At 37.0% G+C, this 20,635-nt stretch overlaps 1 protein-coding gene across 1 annotated transcript in view; it reads right to left on the bottom strand.

The window, feature by feature from the left end:
• COL24A1 (collagen type XXIV alpha 1 chain) overlaps nt 1-20,635 on the bottom strand; it is a 400,658-nt gene that overhangs the window by 112,461 nt on the left and 267,562 nt on the right. The window contains exons 34-38 of the mRNA XM_030823656.1: nt 16,675-16,728; nt 14,845-14,898; nt 14,193-14,246; nt 7,985-8,038; nt 7,692-7,799 (exon numbers count right to left, since the gene is read on the bottom strand). Of these exons, the coding sequence (XP_030679516.1) occupies nt 7,692-7,799; nt 7,985-8,038; nt 14,193-14,246; nt 14,845-14,898; nt 16,675-16,728 (324 nt within the window). The remainder of the gene's footprint in view (nt 1-7,691; nt 7,800-7,984; nt 8,039-14,192; nt 14,247-14,844; nt 14,899-16,674; nt 16,729-20,635) is intronic.

Raw genomic sequence — 20,635 nt, 5'->3', positions numbered from 1 at the left:
ATCCATGTTGTACCATGTACTAGTACACCATTCCTTTTTATTGTCAAACAATATTTCACATGTTATTTATTAATTCATGAGGTGATGCCCATTTGGGTTGTTTCTACTTTTTGGCTCTTATGAATCATGTGCTGTGAAAATTCATGTACAAGTTTTTGTTTAAACGCAATTCTCTTGGACATATATACCTAGAAGTGGAATTGCTGGGTCATATGGTAAGTCCATGTTTAATATTTTGCGGAACTGCCAAACTGGTTTACAAAGAAACTGCAGATTTTATATCTCATTGGCAACGTATAAGGGTTCCAATTTCTCTATATCCTCATTAACACTAACCATCCTAGTAGGTATGAAGTGGTATCTCACTGTGGTTTTGATTTACATTTTCCTGATATTTGTAATGATATTAAGCATCTTTTCATGCACTTATTAGCCATTTGTATATCTTCTTTGGAGATATTTAAGTCTGTCCATTTTTCATTTATGTTAATTATCTTATTATCAGATTGTTAATATATTCTGGATACAAGTCCCTTATCATACATGACTTTCAAATATTTTCTCCTATTATGTGGGTTGATATTTTACTTTTTACTTGATTGTGCCCTATGAACCAAAAATCTTTTAATTTTAATGAAGTCCAATTTACCTTAGAAGACATACTCCTATGTTTTCTTCTAAGACTTTTACAGTTTTAGCTCTTACATTTAGGTCTATGACTCATTTTGAGTTCACTTTTTCTGTAGTATAAGGAAGGGTTCAAGTTTATTCTTTTGCATGTGGTTATCCAGTTGTTCCAGCACTATTTGGTGGAAAGACCATTCTTTCTCTCATTGAATTGTCTTGGCGTATGATGTGCTTTTCTAAATGAAATTTACTTTGTTCTTTTACTATAATTTGTTTCATTTCTTGAGATAGCCAATAACACTAACCACACTTTGAATAAAACCCAAATTTCTTATCATAGCTTAAAAAGTCCTTCATGATCTACTTCCTACCTATTTCTTCAAACTCATCTCAAACAACTTTTCACTATTTATTATGCTGCAGCTGTAATAGCCTCCTTTTAGTTTTCTAAAAATACTTAGCTCATTCTCACCTCTATATCTTGGCCATTGCTGCTTCATCTATCTTGAAGGATCTTCCCACAGTTCTTTGCTTGATGGGTTCCTTTTTATTTTTCATGTCTCAATGTAATTGTCTCCTATTCAGAGAAGCCTTCTCTCACTACCCTAGCTGAAATACATTCTCTATCTTTAACTAGTTGGCTTTTCTACCCATAATCAGTTATTCTCTTTCATTAATATGTTTGTTTCCATTATTGCATTATCACAATCTGCAGTGATCTTTTAATCTGTCAGTCTTCTTCATTAGATTATAACACTTGAGGGTCAGGAAACTTGGTAGTCTTGTTCTCCAGTGTATCCCCAATGTTTAGTAGAGTTCTTGGCTCATAGAAGATACTCAAAAACTTCATCAAATTCACAAATGAACAAAAATATTTTATAGAATCACAGTCTGTAAGGCTGAATAAAAGTTTATAAAATCTAGGATAATGAATTTTTTTAAAGCCTTAGAACCTTTACTTCCAAAGAAAATCTACATTAAAAATCTATGTTAAAAAGACATACAAGGACCATTCCAGACTGATGTAGGAATAGAAAAAATGGGGCCCTGCTAACTTAGTATCCCTCCTGACACAACCATCTTGGGCAGTTCTGCATAGCTCCAACCCCTTTATTTTGTGTCATGTGTGAACATATAAATCAAAGAATGACTCACTCAACAATGTACAGCTCTTTAGTGGGAGATCAGGGACACAGTGGTCAGTGGGCTTGCTATTTGTGTTGCTCTATGATGAAACTGTTCAGAATAAACAAGCCTAACACCAGAGTCACAGAAACCGCTCAGATGATAAAGATTTAGATAATCATTTACTCCATAATGCCATTTAATGCTGACCCTAAATTCCCAACTGATTGTTTCCAAGGAAACTATGTTAGAAACAAGAAACACTTCCGTGAAGAAAGTCATTGGTAGCTTGATGGGGATGGCATTGAATATATAAATTACCTTGGGCAGTATGGCCATTTTCATGATATTGATTCTTCCTATCCATGAGCATGGAATGTTCTTCCATTTGTTTGTGTCCTCTTTTATTTCGTTGAGCAGTGGTTTGTAGATCTCCTTGAAGAGGTCCTTCACATCCCTTGTAAGTTGGATTCCTAGGTATTTTATTGTCTTTGAAGCAATTGTGAATGGGAGTTCCTCATGATTTGGCTCTCTGTTTGTCTGTTATTGGTGTATAAGAATGCTTGTGATTTTTGCACATTGATTTTGTATCCTGAGACTTTGCTGAAGTTGCTTATCAGCTTAAGGAGATTTTGGGATGAGACGATGGGGTTTTCTAGATATACAATCATGTCATCTGCAAACAGGCACGATTTGACTTCTCTTTTCCTAATTGAATACCCTTTATTTCTTTCTCTTGCCTGATTGCCCTGCCCAGAACTTCCAACACTATGTTGAATAGGAGTGGTGAGAGAGGGCATCCTTGTCTTGTGCCAGTTTTCAAAGGGAATGCTAGACTTAAATGTTAGACCTAAAACCACAAAATCCCTAGAAGAAAACGTAGGCAATACCATTCAGGACATAGGCATGGGCAAGGACTTCATGTCTAAAACACCAAAAGCAATGGCAACAAAAGCCAAAATTGACAAATGGGATCTAATTAAACTAAAGAGCTTCTGCACAGCAAAAGAAACTACCATCAGAGTGAACAGGCAACCTACAGAATGGGAGAAAATTTTTGCAATCTACTCTTCTGACAAAGGGCTAATCTCCAGAATCTACAAAGAACTCAAACAAACTTACAAGCAAAAAACAACGCCATCAAAAAGTGGGCAAAGGATATGAACAGATACTTCTCAAAAACAGACATCTATGCAGCCAACAGACACATGAAAAAATGCTCATCATCACTGGCCGTCAGAGAAATGCAAATCAAAACCACAATGAGATACCATCTCACACCAGTTAGAATGGCCATCATTAAAAAGTCAGGAAACAACAAGTGCTGGAGAGGATGTGGAGAAATAGGAACACTTTTACACTGTTGGTGGGACTGTAAACTAGTTCAACCATTGTGGAAATCAGTGTGGTGATTCCTCAAGGATCTAGAACTAGAAATACCATTTGACCCAGCAATCCCATGACTGGGTATATACCCAAAGGATTATAAATCAAGCTGCTATAAAGACACATGCACACGTGTGTTTATTGCAGCACTATTCACAATAGCAAAGACTTGGAACCAACCCAAATGTCCATCAATGATAGACTGGATTAAGAAAATGTGGCACAAATACAACATGGAATACTATGCAGCCATAAAAAAGGATGAGTTCATGTCCTTTGTTGGGACATGGATGAAGCTGGAAACCACCATTCTCAGCAAACTATCGCAAGGACAAAAAACCAAACACCACATGTTCTCACTCATAGGCGGGAATTGAACAATGAGAACACTTGGACACAGGAAGGGAAACATCACACACCGTCGTGGGGTACGGGGAGCGGGGAGGGATAGCATTAGGAGATATATCTAATGTAAATGACGAGTTAATGGGTGCAGCACACCAACATGGCACATGTATACATATGTAACAAACCTGCACGTTGTGCACATGTACCCTAGAACTTAAAGTATATATATATATAAAAAAACACATTATAAACATTTGCTATAAAAAAGAAACAAGAAACACATATATCTTATCATTCTTTTCTAACTACTGATATTCTTCTCATCTTTATGACTTCACTTTTAAGATCTTATTTAAAAAACTTATTTGAGAAGGTCACTTCATTTCATTTTATCTTCCCTTAAGATATTTACCTCTACCTAATATCATACCACCTTAAACAGACAGTAAAAACTGCATTTCAATAAATCCAACCAAATTTTGTCCTAAACATATAAAACAGGACAATTTCATTTTAATACATCCAACTTTGGAGTTTACAGTTTCACATCTGTTCAGATCTTAGACAACACAGTGGTAGATTTTTTAGCATAGATAACAGACCGTAAGTCAGGCAGATGTTTCTTTTCAGATGCTTCCCAATTCTTTTCTCGTGCAGAGTTATGCATTTAGGCAACTGAACATTTTAGCACAAGATTCAAGCATAAAATATACAATTTTTTTTTCTGTTTAAAAAAAAACTCCTGGATTTGGAATTCGTTACTGATGCTTCCCTTGCTTTATTTTTCAATCCAGATCTCATTCCTCAATCTTCTAGGAAGTAACGAGATCTTTTCTTTTCTTGAAAAAAAAAAAGTTTTATTTCTTTCTCTTACTCTCTTTCTTATTTATTTTGTAAGAACCCAAGGTAGCATCTTTGTGACACTGCCTAAGGAAGAATTTTTAAAGTGCAAAAATAAATCCAGCATTAGGCTGTCAGATTAAGCAATAGTTCCTTGGATTGCAAAATTCTTTTGAAAAAATATGCCATGGTATTTTTATTGAGTTTATAAGCTGAAAGCCATTTAAAATTCCAAGGAGAACAACAAAAAGAATAAAAAAACAGATATGTGGTGTTACTAAAAAAAGGCACCAAAGATGTGTACTAGGCATGATTTTTCCTGGGAAAAATTATGAAGCAGATGAAATCTGTGTTTATCATTTTTCCATGCCTTGTTTTGAGCCCCTGTTCCATCTCTGCTCTACCCATCACCAGCTGTCATACTGTATCATTCCTCTTTGGGATTCCATGCTGTGGTATTCTATGGTATATGTTTAGACTTTCCCTTCTCTTAATTCTGTTTTTTCCCTCTCTGCAAACTCTTAGGATTCTGCTAGAGAACTATACTAGTTGATTTTTTAAAAATACATACTAAAGTATGAATAACTGTTGGTGGTTTTTTAACCTAAAAACAAATTTGACAAGAATGATCAGGAAGATAATCACACTTTCTTGGCATTTCTTACTTGGCTTCTCTGTGGGTCCAGGCCTGACACTAATGGAAGAGGGATGAGTCCTCTAACAAAGATGAAAATTATTAAGAACTCTAGAAAGGAAAAATATGGGGACAAAGCTGGTTAACCCATGGGTAAGCAAGGCTTAGAGACACAAAGCCAGAAAATAAATTTCTTTAATGGCTGGGTGTAGCGGCTCACGCCTGTAATCCCAGCACTTTGGGAGGCCAAAGTAGGGGGATCACTTGAGTTCAGGAGTTTTAGACCAGCCTGGCCGACATGGTGAAACCCTGTTTCTACTAAAAATACAAAAATTAGGTGGGTGTGGTGGTGGGTGCCTGTACTCCCAGCTACTTGGGAGGCTGAGGCAGGAGAATCACTTGAACCCGGGAGGCAGAGGTTGCAGTGAGCCAAGATCGTGCCACTGCACTTCTGGGTGACAGAGTGAGACTCTGTCTAAAAGAAAAGATTCTTTATTAATAACTTCTTTAGTGATTATTCTTTAGTAAATTAATAAAGCAGTGCCATCTGCTATATTATCTTGTACAAATCTCTTAGCTTTTTCTAAGTTTTTTTCCCAGTTGTAAAATAGGGAATAATAACATCTATAGGTTATTGGGAGGATCCTATGACAGTATATAAGTGAAATTATATTGTTTAATGTTTGGACTAATGATGTTTAAGATAATTTTGGGGGCTGGGCGTGGAGGCTCACACTTGTAATCCCAGCACTTTGGGAGGCCGAGGCTGGTGGATCACTTGAGGTCAGGAGTTTGAGACCAGCCTGACCCACATGGTAAAACCCAGTCTCTACTAAAAATATAAAAATTAGCCTGGCATGGTGGTGCGTGCCTGTAGTCCCAGCTACTCTGGAGGCAGAAGTAAGAGAATCTCTTGAACCCAGGAGGCGGAGGTTGCAGTGAGCCTAGATCATGCCGTTGCACTCCAGCCTGGGTGACAGAGTGAGACTCTATCTCATAAATAAAAAAATAAATAAGATAATTTTTTGGGATTCCTAAGTACTTTGTATTTGCTGTGCTGGAACACCCATCACAGTTCTCCAGGTCTGAGGGCAGGACAGAGAAGCAATGGGCACTTACCACTACTGTAAAACTGAAGAGAAAAAAGTTGCCATTTGCCAGTGCTCAAAAATAATCTGATACTTCTGGTTTATCTTCATTCTTCAAATGTTATTTTGAATATGCTATTATTTGGAGGTAGATGTGTTATAATATTATTTTAATTGCTGCTAAAGGAATTATAGTCATTGATAAAAATGAATGGTAAGACAGCTAGTTTGTGTTTCATTTATGGTATTTGTTGTTTTCTTCCAGACAGAGCTTTCCTCTTAGTCCTGCAAACCTAATTGAGCTGATTGGGGCAGGGTCCATTCAATGATCTGCAGGTTAGAAGCCAGAGGAAAAGAGAAGGACAGAAAAAAAAGCTGAAAATTATAAACGCTGTAAACCACTACTTTGTCTTCCAGCCTGCCTGCATGATCAGTTTACTCATGATTAGTTCCTCAGTCTTTACTGAGCCCCCATGTGGAAATACTGGAGCACAGAAGCACTGTGGTTTATGGGAAGGAGTAAAGACAGAGCATCTGGTTTTGAAGAGCTAAGTTTTCTCTTGGGGAAGAGTCCCACATGCTTAAATGCTGCAATCTTTAAAAGGCAGAATAAAACTGCCAGTGTACAGAAGAAAGAGAAACCATTTTCTGGTAGGGTCAAAACAGATGACTCCTAAAACAGGAGAATACCTCCAAACGCATGAATATTTAGAGAAGGAAAGACAATAACTTTGAGGAGAACCCATGTTTAAAGATATGAGACAAGAAAAAGGGAACAGTAAAATGAAACAATAGAATGACCAGATAGGCAGTATCTGGAAGACTATAATAAATATAAATTAAGCATTTAAGCAAAAAAGATGCTATTTTCTCTCTCTCTCTCTTTTTGAGATGGAGTCTCACTCTGTCTCCCAGGCTGGAGTGCAGTGACACGATCTTGGCTCACTGTAACCTCCGCCTCCCAGGTTCAAGCGATTCTCCTGCCTCAGCCTCCCGAGTAGCTGGAATTACAAGCACGCACCACGGCGCCCAGCTAATTTTTGTATTTTTAGCGGAGGAGGGGTTTCACCATGTTGGCCAGGCTGGTCTCTAACTCCTGACCTCAGGTGATCCACCCACTTCGGCTTCCCAAAGTGCGGGATTACAGGCCTGGTCATTATTCTTATTATTTATTAACATCTTCCATTTGTCTTGAGGTGAGATAATTTGTTCAAAATGATGTTTAGAACTTCCCTTGAAGTAATAACAAAATTTAGGATCAGATCTGATAGCTCATATTACACTTGCAAAGAATTTCTTGTTTCATCCTGGAGTTGGGATTTTGCTCTACAACAATAATGTCAGTTATAGGAATAAAGATCCAAAATATTTAATCAAACTAAGTTTGAGACAACATAAAACATTCCTTTATAAATGCTTTATGACAGAAGTTACATGGCTTATGGAAAAAGTATCTTTCCTCTTTGGATCTTAGGAGGGCTGATAATCAGTCCTTGACTTTTCCTTCTCTCAGGCCACAGTTCCACATACACAATTACTCACTGGATATATAAGGAGGTCAGAGTGTGTGTAGGTGTGTGCATGTGTACACATACAGGCAGTAAATTAACTTAGTATTTGAAAGTGAACCCAGCAGTACTTACCGGAAGGCCCATTTGGCCTGATCTACCCAAGGGCCCTATAATTCCTGGTGAGCCCATCTCTCCTTTTTCTCCATCCTCTCCAGGAAGTCCCTTTCCTCCTGGCACTCCCTGTAATGCAATAAAAAATTTTTCTATAAAGGAATATAGTGAAATAATTATGCCAGTAATAAACAGGTTTTTGTCACACAAAAATAATGATGTCTAATATTTTAAAGATTTTACAAAACATCTATTTTATATATAATAAAATATATAATATATATATAATATACAATGTTAAAAGTATAATTTACCTTTAACCCATCTTTTCCTTGGAGACCTTCTTCTCCAGGAGCTCCTGGTTCACCCTATTTTGTAGCAGAAACAGTATGATTGAATTTTTTTTTGCTATATCATTTATCTTATTTTATTTTTAGCCCACAGCATATATGGAAAATAGCAAATTTGTGTTCACTTATTTCTACTACCTTATTTCTAAAGAGGATTTGACAGTATAATGAGCATGATTTAATTTGCCTTGAATAGCTCTGAAGATGATTTCATGATTCAGAGTGTCATAAATTCAAATATAAGATGATACCAGAATATTAATACATTTTAGATAATTAAAGTAATATATTTCCATTTGGTAGCTCTAGAATTTATATAGCCAGACTTGTGTTTCTGAGTTCAAGAAATGTAAATACCGCATCTCATAAAGTTAAAGTGCTTTGCTATACTGAATTTACATGGATTAATAAAACTTGATTCAGTTATGACCACACTACCAGATTTTTAGAGTTTCCATATTTTCTCCCTTTCAATAGAGAGGTAAAGATTAAGGTTCTGCAACAAATTCATGAAATACAGAGAACACCACAAAGATACTCCTCGAGAAGAGCAACTCCAAGACACATAATTGTCAGATTCACCAAAGTTGAAATGAAGGAAAAAATGTTAAGGGCAGCCAGAGAGAAAGGTCGGGTTAACCACAAACGGAAGCCCATCAGATTAACAGCGGATCTCTTGGCAGAAACTCTACAAGCCAGAAGACAGTGGGGGCCAATATTCAACATTCCTAAAGAAAAGAATTTTCAACCCAGAATTTCATATCCAGCCAAACTAAGCTTCATAAGTGAAGGAAAAATAAAATACTTTGCAGACAAGCGAATGCTGAGAGATTCTGTCACCACCAGGCCTGCCCTACAAGAGCTCCTGATGGAAGCACTAAACATGGAAAGGAACAACCAGTACCAGCCACTGCAAAAACATGCCAAATTGTAAAGATGATTGATGCTAGGAAGAAACTGCATCAGCTAATGAGCAAAATAACCAGCTAACATCATAATGACAGGATCAAACTCACACATAACAATATTAACCTTAAATGTAAATGGGCTAAATGCTCCAATTAAAAGACACAGACTGGCAAATTGGATAAAGTGTGCTGTATTCAGGAGACCTATCTCATGTGCAGAGACACACATAGGCTCAAAATAAAGGGATGGAGGAAGATCTACCAAGCAAATGGAAAACAAAAAAAGGCAGGGGTTACAATCCTAGTCTCTGATAAAACAGACTTTAAAGCAACAAAGATCAAAAGAGACAAAGAAGGCCATTCATAATGGTAAAGGGATCAATTCAACAAGAAGAGCTAACTATCCTAAATACATATGCACCCAATACAGGAGCACCCAGATTCATAAAGCAAGTCCTTAGAGACCTACAAAGAGACTCAGACTCCCACACAATAATAATGGGAGACTTTAACACCCCATTGTCAACATTAGACAGATCAACGAGACAGAAAGTTAACAAGGATATCCAGGAATTGAACTCAGCTCTGCACCAAGCAGACCTAATAGACATCTATAGAACTCTCCACCCCAAATCAACAGAATATACATTTTTCTCAGCACCACATCGCACTTATTCCAAAATTGACCACATAGTTGAAAGTAAAGCTCTCCTCAGCAAATGTAAAAGAACAGAAATTATAACAAACTGTCTCTCAGACCACGGTACAATCAAACTAGAACTCAGGATTAAGAAACACACTCAAAACCGCTCAACCACACGGAAACTGAACAACCTGCTCCTGAGTGACTATTGGATACATAACGAAATGAAGGCAGAAATAAAGATGTTCTTTGAAACTGATGAGAACAAAGACACAATGTACCAGAATCTCTGGGACACATTTAAAGCAGTGTGTAGGGGGAAATTTATAGCACTAAATGCCCACAAGAGAAAGCAGGAAAGATCTAAAATTGACACCCTAACATCACAATTAAAAGAACTAGAGAAGCAAGAGCAAACACATTCAAAAGTTAGCAGAAGGCAAGAAATAACTAAGATCAGAGCAGAACTGAAGGAGATAGAGACACAAAAAACCCTTCAAAAAATCAATGAATCCAAGAGCTGCTTTTTTGAAAAGATCAACAAAATTGATAGACTGCTAGTAACACTAATAAAGAAGAGAGAAGAATCAAATAGACTCAATAAAAAATGATAAAGGGGATATCACCACCGATCCCACAGAAATACAAACTACCATCAGAGAATACTATAAACACCTCTACACAAATAAACTAGAAAATCTAGAAGAAATAGATAAATTCCTGGACACATACACCCTCCCAAGACTAAGCCAGGAAGAAGGTGAATCCCTGAATAGACCAATAATAGGCTCTAAATTGAGGCAATAATTAATAGCCTACCAACCAAAAAAAGGCCAGGACCAGACAGATTCACAGCCGAATTCTACCAGAGGTACAAGGAGGAACTGGTACCATTCCTTCTGAAGCTATTCCAATCAATAGATAAAGAGGGAATCCTCCCTAACTCATTTTATGAGGCCAGCATCATCCTGATACCAAAGTCGGCAGAGACACAACAAAAGAAGAGAATTTTAGACCAATATCTCTGATGAACTTCGATGCAAAAACCCTCAGTAAAATACTGGCAAACCAAAGCCAGCAGCACATCAAAAAGCTTATGCACCATGATCAAGTGAGCTTCATCCCTGGGATGCAAGGCTGGTTCAACATACGCAAATCAATAAATGTAATCTAGCATATAAACAGAACCAAAGATAAAAACCACATGATTATCTCAATAGATGCAGAAAAGGCCTTTGACAAAATTCAACAACCCTTCATGCTAAAAACTCTCAATAAATTAGGTATTGATGGGACATATCTCAAAACAATAAGAGCTATTTATGACAAACCCACAGCCAATATCACAGTGAATGGGCAAAAACTAGAAGTATTCCCTTTGAAAACTGGCACAAGACAGGGATGTCCTCTCTCACCACTCCTATTCAACATGGTGTTGCAAGTTCTGGCCAGGGCAATTAGGCAGGAGAAGGAAATAAAGGGTATTCAATTAGGAAAAGAGGAAGTCAAATTGTCCCTGTTTGCAGATGACATGATTGTATATCTAGAAAACCCCATTGTCTCAGCCCAAAATCTCCTTAAGCTGATAAGCAACTTCTGCAAAGTCTCAGGATACAAAATCAGTGTGCAAAAATCACAAGCATTCTTATACACCAATCACAGACAAACAGAGAGCCAAATCATGAGTGAATTCCCATTCACAATTGCTTCAAAGAGAATAAAATATCTGGGAATCCAGCTTACAAGGGATGTGAAGGACCTCTTCAAGGAGAACTACAAACCACTGTTCAATGAAATAAAAGAGGACACAAACAAATGGAAGAACATTTCATGCTCATGGATAGGAAGAATCAATATCGTGAAAATGGCCATATTGCCCAAGGTAATTTATAGATTCAATACCATCCCCATCAAGCTACTAATGACTTTCTTCACAGAATTGGAAAAAACTACTTTAAAGTTCATATGGAACCAAAAAAGAGGCCGCATTGCCAAGACAATCCTAAGCTAAAAGAACAAAGCTGGAGGCATCATGCTACCTGACTTCAAACTATACTACAAGGCTACTGTAACCAAAACAGCTGGTACCAAAACAGAGATATAGACCAATGGAACAGAACTGAGCCCTCAGAAATAATACCACACATCTGTAACTATCTGATCTTTGACAAACCTGACAAAAACACGAAATGGGGAAAGGATTCCCTATTTAATAAATGGTGCTGGGAAAACTGGCCAGCCATATGTAGAAAGCTGAAACTGGATCCCTTCCTTACACCTTATACTAAAATTAATTCAAGATGGATTAAAGACTTAAATCCTAGACTTAAAACCATAAAAATCCTAGAAGAAAACCTAGGCAATACCATTCAGGACATAGGCATGGGCAAGGACTTCATGTCTAAAACACCAAAAGCAATGGCAACAAAAGCCAAAATTGACAAATGGGATCTAATTAAACTAAAGAGCTTCTGCACAGCAAAAGAAACTACCATCAGAGTGAACAGGCAACCTACAGAATGGGAGAAAATTTTTGCAACCTACTCATCTGACAAAGGGCTAATATCCAGAATCTACAATGAACTCAAACAAACTTACAAGCAAAAAACAAACAACCCCATCAAAAAGTGGTCAAAGGATATGAACAGACACTTCTCAAAAGCAGACATCTATGCAGCCAACAGACACATGAAAAAATGCTCATCATCACTGGCCATCAGAGAAATGCAAATCAAAACCACAATGAGATACCATCTCACACCAGTTAGAATGGTGATCATTAAAAAGTCAGGAAACAGCCGGGCCCGGTGGCTCACGCCTGTAATCCCAGCACTTTGGGAGGCCAAGGCGGGCGGATCACGAGGTCAGGACATCGAGACCATCCTGTCTAAAACGGTGAAACTCCGTCTCTACTAAAAATACAAAAAATTAGCCGGGTGTGGTGGTGGGCGGCTGTAGTCCCAGCTACTCAGGAGGCTGAGGCAGGAGAATGGCGTGAACCCGGGAGGCGGAGCTTGCAGTGAGCTGAGATTGCGCCACTGCACTCCAGCCTGGGAGACAGAGCGAGACTCCGTCTCAAAAAAAAAAAAAAAAAAAAAAAAAAGAAATCCGGAAACAACAATTGCTGGAGAGGATGTGGAGAAATAGGAACACTTTTATACTGTTGGTGGGACTGTAAACTAGTTCAACCATTGTGGAAATCAGTGTAGCGATTCCTCAAGGATCTAGAACTAGAAATACCATTTGACCCAGCAATCCCATGACTGGGTATATACCCAAAGGATTATAAACCAAGCTGCTATAAAGACACATGCACACGTGAGTTTATTGCAGCACTACTCACAATAGCAAAGACTTGGAACCAACCCAAATGTCCATCAATGATAGACTGGATTAAGAAAATGTGGCACAAATACAACATGGAATACTATGCAGCCATAAAAAAGGATGAGTTCATGTCCTTTGTTGGGACATGGATGAAGCTGGAAACCATCATTCTCAGCAAACTATCGCAAGGACAAAAAAACCAAACACCACATGTTCTCACTCATAGGTGGGAACTGAACAATGAGAACACTTGGACACAGGAAGGGAAATATCACACACTGTCGTGGGGCAGGGGGAGGGGGGAGGGATAGCATTAGGAGATATATCTAATGTAAATGACGAGTTAATGGGTGCAGCACACCAACATGGCACATGTATACATATGTAACAAACCTGCATGTTGTGCACATGTACCCTAGAACTTAAAGTATAAGAAAAAAGAAAAGATTAAGGCTCTGGTATGTTAATTAGTTGTCTTTTAGATATGGAACTTGCAGAAATGTAGAACCATACTTTATGAAGCTATTAAAGTAGGACTGGCTCTCTTGATACTAAAATTATTTAAAAGTAAATTAATTAGTGCATATTTATAGTTGCTCCATCTTTCCTCTCACTGACATTTCTATTATCCTCGCCGCCCATTCACCCCACCCCACACAAAAAAGAGCAAATAAGAAGGAAGAAGCCAGATACAAAATATATCTCCCTACTCTGTCTTTTAGTGAATAAATGTCTCTTAAAATTATCTTGGGCACTATTATCTTAGGAAAAAACTGCTTACCACAGTTCAAAATTAAGGCTGTCTATATTAGCATAACTTATCAAAGCTATCTAATTGCAACAATTTACAATTATGTCCTTGCATCTTGTTAACTTTGCATGGTCATAGGTTTGGTTTTTTTAGAGCAAATTAAATCTATAAATTAGATTTCAATCTTTTATCTGTCTTGTTCGGTCAGGAACTATTCTGAGAGTTGATCACTGGTATTTGTGAATTTCTTCTTAATGCTAACATTAATGACAATCACAGTGACTCCACATTTTTGGTAAGGGTTCTACAAAGTATACCTGATTTTGAGAAAAGGACATATGAGGTTAAGACTCTAAATACTACTAAATTAGTATAGGGACAAGGTTTGGGATGCAGCTTTTGAAATTATGAAGTAAAACAAACATTTTCTATAATGTATCAGAAAGGTTTATTACCCTATTTTTTGAGTGTTTAGACTAATAAGTTTCGAGTCTCTGAAAGAAGCGGGTTAGTGTATGAAAAGAGTTTCAAGTGGGCACTCACCCGTAAACCTGGTTCCCCAGTTCCTCCAACACTGCCTGCAGGTCCAACGTCTCCCTGAAGAAACAAAGGGAAAGATTAAACTCTTTTCTACTAAGACTGCATGGCTAATTATGGAGGGCATGCCATAAGGCACGGTTCCCCAATGCCTGGGCCGTAGATGGTACCTGTCCAAGGCCTGTTAGGAAATGTGCCGCGCAACAGCAGGAGAGCAGCTGGTGAGCCAGCATTACTGTCTGAGCTCCACCTCCTGTCAGATCAGCAGCAGCATTAGATTCTCATAGAAGCAAGAACTCTATTGTGAACTGTGCATTCAAGGGATCTGGGTTGCTCATTCCTTATGAGAATCTAATGCCTGATGATCCGAGGTAGAACAGTTTCATCCTGAAATCATCCCCTGCTCTGCTTCCATCTGTGGAAAAACTGTCTTCCATGAAACTGGTCCCTGGTGCCAGTCAAATAGGTTGGGGACTGCTGTCATAAGGAATAGGAGTTCCAAAACATTTCCTGTTTTTATCTGGGGGCTTCCACCTGCTTTCAAGTTGGCAAATGTAGGGGATTCAATGGTAGCAAATGTAGGGGGTTCAATGGTAGCAAATGTAGGGGGTTCAATGGTGAAAGTTTAGAGATTCTCCTTTATTTTTTAGAAGGTTACCTTTGCACCTGGTTCACCTTGGAGACCAGACTCTCCCTCAATGCCTGGAGGTCCCTACAAGAGAGTAATTTGACACATTACAAAGGCAATAGCAATCTCATGAGAAGATGGTGGTAACACTGAACTCAAGGGTGAGATACATGTGTCCAAGAGGGCATAATTGCTGTCCGTTTATAAACTTCATAGCATAAGAACAGATACTTTCTGACACCCTTTAATAGTTCAAATGTCAAGACAACTTCATCTAAAATTAGGACTTTTAGATCCATTTCTTCTAATCCTTTCTCTCATCCTTTAAACCTCATCTAAAGGGATTTGTTCTTCCTTTCCCTTTCTGTAGTGCCTTCAGGAATCTACTTACTTAAAAAATTCACTTTTCCTTATTGGTTTCATAAAAATATCATGCAAATAAGAGCTAAATTTATTCACATTATAAAAGACACACACACACACACACACACACACACACACACAGCTTCTTTTCCAGCCTTCTTTCATGGTGGGTCCATTTTTGTTGGGAAGCTTTCAGTTTTCTTTACTTTGAGAACATAGAAGTTCTTGCAACCTCTGGCTATTTCCAGGCCTAAAGTTCCTACTATTGCTTGATGTTACAACTATTTTTGTCTCCAAGAGATATTTACCTTATTTGTGAGCATGCTATGTGTTCCCCTCCCTTCCCTTTAGGGAGGAGAAGAGTTTTATTGGGGACACAGGTGAACAGGTCTGCAGAAATTAAATCATGTAAACCATTACTTATCATGTTAAGAAATTGGCATTTTATCCTAAAGGCCATGAGAGCTCTTGAAACATTTAAAGGAAACAAATGATATAATAAAGATAAACTGGCAACAAGTAGATGATGGAATTATAGGAGTTGGAGGAGACATGGCATGAGAGTGTAGGGGCTATTACACTGGCAATAGGGATAAAAAGGAAAGGGTAGATTTAAGAGAGAATGGGCAGGGGTAGCCCTATTCAAAAGGAAATGGTCACTGATTAGAGAGGAGTAGGTAGAAGAAGGAGTCTAGGATGACTCTCAGTTTTGGGTTATTGGGTGTAAGGGGTATCTTTCATTGAGATGGGAATTAAACAGAGGAAGAACAGTGGGACAGTATTGGATTTGGTTTAGATATTTTAAATTGTAGATGTCTGTGGGATGTCTAGGTGGATGTTTAAAAAGACAACAGGAAATCAGTAACTGAATCTGAGGAGAGAGGTATAAAATACAACTACCAAGTTGAGAGCTATCAGAGTAATATTGGTAATTAAAGTCACTGTGATAATATGATCACTAAGCCAAGGAAGTAAAAGGGCAACTTCAGGTCAAGACTGAGAAAGGCTAATGAGAAGGTGAAGTGGCAACAAGAGAGAGCAGTTTCACAGCAGCCAAGAGAGGAAAGAATTTGTTTGATGTATTTAGTGCTAAACTTACAAACAATGGAAATAAAATAATTGGATATTTGTAACAAATTTGGCTTATAATTCCAAAATATATCCTAAATTGGGTAATGTCTCAGTATTCTTCTATACAGGGCATATAATATCTTAGAATGAAAGGTTACCAAGTCAACTTTAAATCAGTGAAGGGAAAGCTCTATCTACTTTTGTTCTGTCATTTCAATGAGGTAATTATTAGAGTAGAACTTTATATGTAAAAAATTAGACATATAATAATAATCTCTGCTTTTAATGGAATTTTAGGCTTTTTTCTGAATATGAAACAATACTATAGAATTATTCCTCATAACATATATCTAATTATTAATTTTACCTTAGAGTGTTACAAAAAGTAGAATATTTATGAACAAGAACTAGCCACAAAAAATTTACCTCCGTGCCCATTTCTCCAGGAGGTCCAACATCACCTTGCAGTCCTCGCAGTCCCTATATTAAAATAAAATTTAAGATATGAGAATAAAAGTTTACTCTATGTCAGTAAATGTATGCATCTGGATACGGGTTTTATAATATAACACATATTTACATAACACATAATGTAAATACATAATACATTTATCAACATATTACTTTACTCTGTATAAACAAAATTATATCTTTAGTTGATTCATGTGTGTGTGTGTTTTTGTTCTTGTTTTTGAGACTGAGTTTCACTCTTGTTGCCCAGGCTAGAGTGCAATGTGCAGTCTCTACTCACTGCAACCTCCGCCTCCCAGCTTCAAGCGATTCTCCTGCCTCTGCCTCCCAAGTAGCTGGGATTACAGGCAATTGCCACCACGCTCAGCTAATTTTCATATTTGTAGTAGAGATGGGATTTCACTATGTTGACCAGGCTGGTCATGGACTCCTGACCTCAGGTGATCCACCTGCCTCAGCCTCCCAAAGTGCTGGGATTACAGGCGTGAGCCACTGTGCCCAGCTTCATGTGTGTTTTTAAAATAAATTTACTAAGCTATGCTTGTATTAAAAAGAAAACAGTGGCATTCATTCTTTTATTCTCTAATTCACTCATTCATTCAACATTAAGCACCTCATAAGTATCATATATTGTGCTAAGCATCTTGACAAGGTATCTTATTGAATGTATGTGATAGTCATTCATCTACTTAAAATTCCTAGCAAATATATGACAAACAAATTTGCATCTTAAAGAAGTAAATATACAATTTTTTTTTACTGACTGTATAGTTTTACCCCTCAAGAATGTCATATAGTTGGAATCATACAGCATGTAACCTTTTCATACTGACTTCTTTAACTTAGCAGTATGCATTTAAGGTTCCTTTATAAATTTTTGTGGCTTGATAGCTCATTTATTTTTAATGCTGAATAATATTCCATTGTATGGGTATACCACAGTTTGTTTATCCATTTATTCATTGGACATTGTTTTAGCTCACTCAGGATTCTATAACAAAATAGTATAAATTAATAGCTTATAAACCACGCAAATTTATTTCCCACAGTTCGGGAGGCTGGAAAGTCCAATATCAAGGTGCTGGCAGATTCAGTGTCTGGTGAAGGCCCACTTTCTGCTTCATAGATGGTGCCTTCTAGTTGTATCCTCACATGTTAGAAGGAACAAGCCAGCTCTCTCGTGCATCTTTTATAAAGACACTACTCCCAATCATGAGGGCACAGCGCCTCAAAGATCCTGCCCTATAATACCATTACCTTGGAAATTGGGATTCCCCAACATTTTGGGGAAACACGGTCCAATTATAGCAGACATATTGGTTCATATTGGTTGCTTCAAATTTTTTGCACCTGTAAATAAAGCTGCTATAAACATTCTTGTACAGGTTTTTGTGTGGACCTAAGTTTCGAATTCATTTGGGTAAACACTAAGGATTGTGATCACTGGATCATATGGTAAGAGTATGCCTAGCTTCGTAAAAAACTGACATACTGTCTTCCAAAGTGGCTGTACCATTTTGCATTCTCACCAGCGATGAATGAGAGCTCCTGTTGCTCCACATCCTTGCCAACCTGTGGCATTATCAAAGTTTTAGATTTTAGCCATTCTAACAGGTGTATAGTGGTATGTCATTATTGTTTTAATATGCAATTTACTAATGACACATGATGCTGAGCATATTTTTACATGCTTCTATACCATTTCTATATCTTCTTTGGTGTGGTGTCTGTTCAGATTTTTGCCAACATTTTAACTGGTTTTTAAAGAAAATTGTTGACTTTTAAATGTTTTTTTCTATATTTTGGATACAAGTCTTTTATCAGATATATGTTTTGAAAATATTTTCTCCCAGTCTGTGGACTGTCTCTTCATTCTCTTAACAGTGTTTTTCCAAGGCAGATTTAAAAAGATGTTAATGAAGTCCAACTTACCAGTTTTTTCTTTCATGGGTTGTGCTTTTGGTGATATAGCTAAAAACTCATCAAAAAACCTCAGGTCACACAGATTTTCTTCTATGTTTATATTTTAGGAGTTTTATGGTTTTCTTTTTTACATTTAAGTCTATGGTTCATTTTGAGGGTGTATGTGTGTGTGTGTGTGTGTGTGTGTGTGTGTAAGGTATAAGATCTGCATCTAGATTCATGTTTTGCATGTGGATATCTATTTGTTCCAGCATAATTTGTTGAAAAGACTAGTCATTTTATTTTTGCTCCTTTGTTACAGATCACTTGACTTTATTTGTGACTATATATTGTGTATATTGTGTAGAATAAAGAGTATAACTATGTTCTATTTCTGGGCTTACCACTCTGTTCCAATGATCTACAGTCGACACTTAAAACAACGTAAGGGTTACAGTGCCAACCTCCTGCAGAGTTCAAAATCTGAGTACAACTTTTGACTCCTCCAAAATGTAACCACTTATAGCCTACTGTTGACTGGATGCCTTACTAATAACATAAGCAGCTGTTTAACACATATTTTATATGTTATATTGTATTATATACCGTAGTTTTAAAGTAAGCTAGAATAAAGAATACTGTATTCTTAAGTGGAAGTAGAGCATCATCAAGATCTTCGTCCTCATTGTCTCCATGCTGACTAGGCTGAGGAGGTGGAAGAAGAGAAGGGGTTGTTCTTGCTGTCTCAGGGGTAGCGGAGGTGAAAGAAAATCCACAAATAAGAGGACCTTTGCAGTTCAAACCCGTGTTGTTCAAGGGTCAATTGTACTTGTCTATTCTTCTGCCAATATTACACTGTCTTGATTACTGTAGTTTTACAGTAAATCGTGAAGTCAGTGCCAGTTTTCCAAGTTTGTTCTTCAGTATTGTATTGGCTATTCTGGGTCTTTTGCCTATCCATAGGAACTTTAGAATCTTGTTAATATCTACAATGTAACTTGCTTGGATTTTGATTAGAATTGAATTGACTTGATAGATCAATTTGTGAAGAACTAATATCTTAACAATATTGAATCTTTCTACCCATGATCATGAAATATCCTTCCATTTATGTAGATCTTTAATTTCTTTGATCAAAGTTTTCCTCATATAGATCTTGTATATATTTTGTTAGATTTATACCTATTTCTTTCTCTCTTTTTTGTTATTGTGTAACGATGTAAATGGTATTGTGTTTTTCATTTTAAATTCCAATTACTCATTGCTGGTAATATAGAAAAGCAATTGACTTTTGTATATTAACTTATACCCTGTTATGCTACAATCTCATTATAACTGCTTATTAGTTTCAGGAGTTTAAAAAATCAGTTCTTGAAGATTTTTTTACACAGACAGCCATGCCATATACAAAAAAAGACAGTTTTATTTCTTCTTTCCCAATTTGTATACTTTTTATTTTCTTTTCTTATTGCACTAGCTAGGACTTCCAGGACAATGCTGAATAGGAGTTAAAATTTAACAAAGGAGGAACATGTTTTCCTTATTCCCTTGTTCTTAAAAGAAAAGTATCTAGTTTTCTCACCAGTAAGTATAATGTTGGCTATAAGGTTTTTTAAAAAATATGTTTTTCAAAAAGCTGAGGAAGTGCCCCTTTATTCCAAGTTTAAGAGTTTTTTTTTTTTATCATGAATCGTTGTTGGATTTTGTCAAATTATTTTTCTGCATCTTTTCATATCATATTTTCTTATTTAGCCTGTTGAGGTGATGGATTACATTAATTGACATTCTACTGTTAAACCAGCCTTGTATACCTGGAAAAAATTCCACTTGGTTATGATGCATAATTCTGTTTATACATTGTTTGATTCAATTTGCTAATATTTTGTTGAGGATTTTACATCTATGTTCATGAATGATATCGGTCTATAGTTTTCTTGTGATGTGTTTGTCTGGTTTTGTTTTTAGGGTAATGCTCACGTAATGGCCTCACGTGTGTGGCCTCACATAATTAGGA

The sequence above is a fragment of the Nomascus leucogenys genome, chromosome 12 (assembly GCF_006542625.1).
Source record: "Nomascus leucogenys isolate Asia chromosome 12, Asia_NLE_v1, whole genome shotgun sequence".
Taxonomy (NCBI): domain Eukaryota; kingdom Metazoa; phylum Chordata; class Mammalia; order Primates; family Hylobatidae; genus Nomascus; species Nomascus leucogenys.
This window is presented reverse-complemented; position numbering and strand designations above follow the sequence as displayed.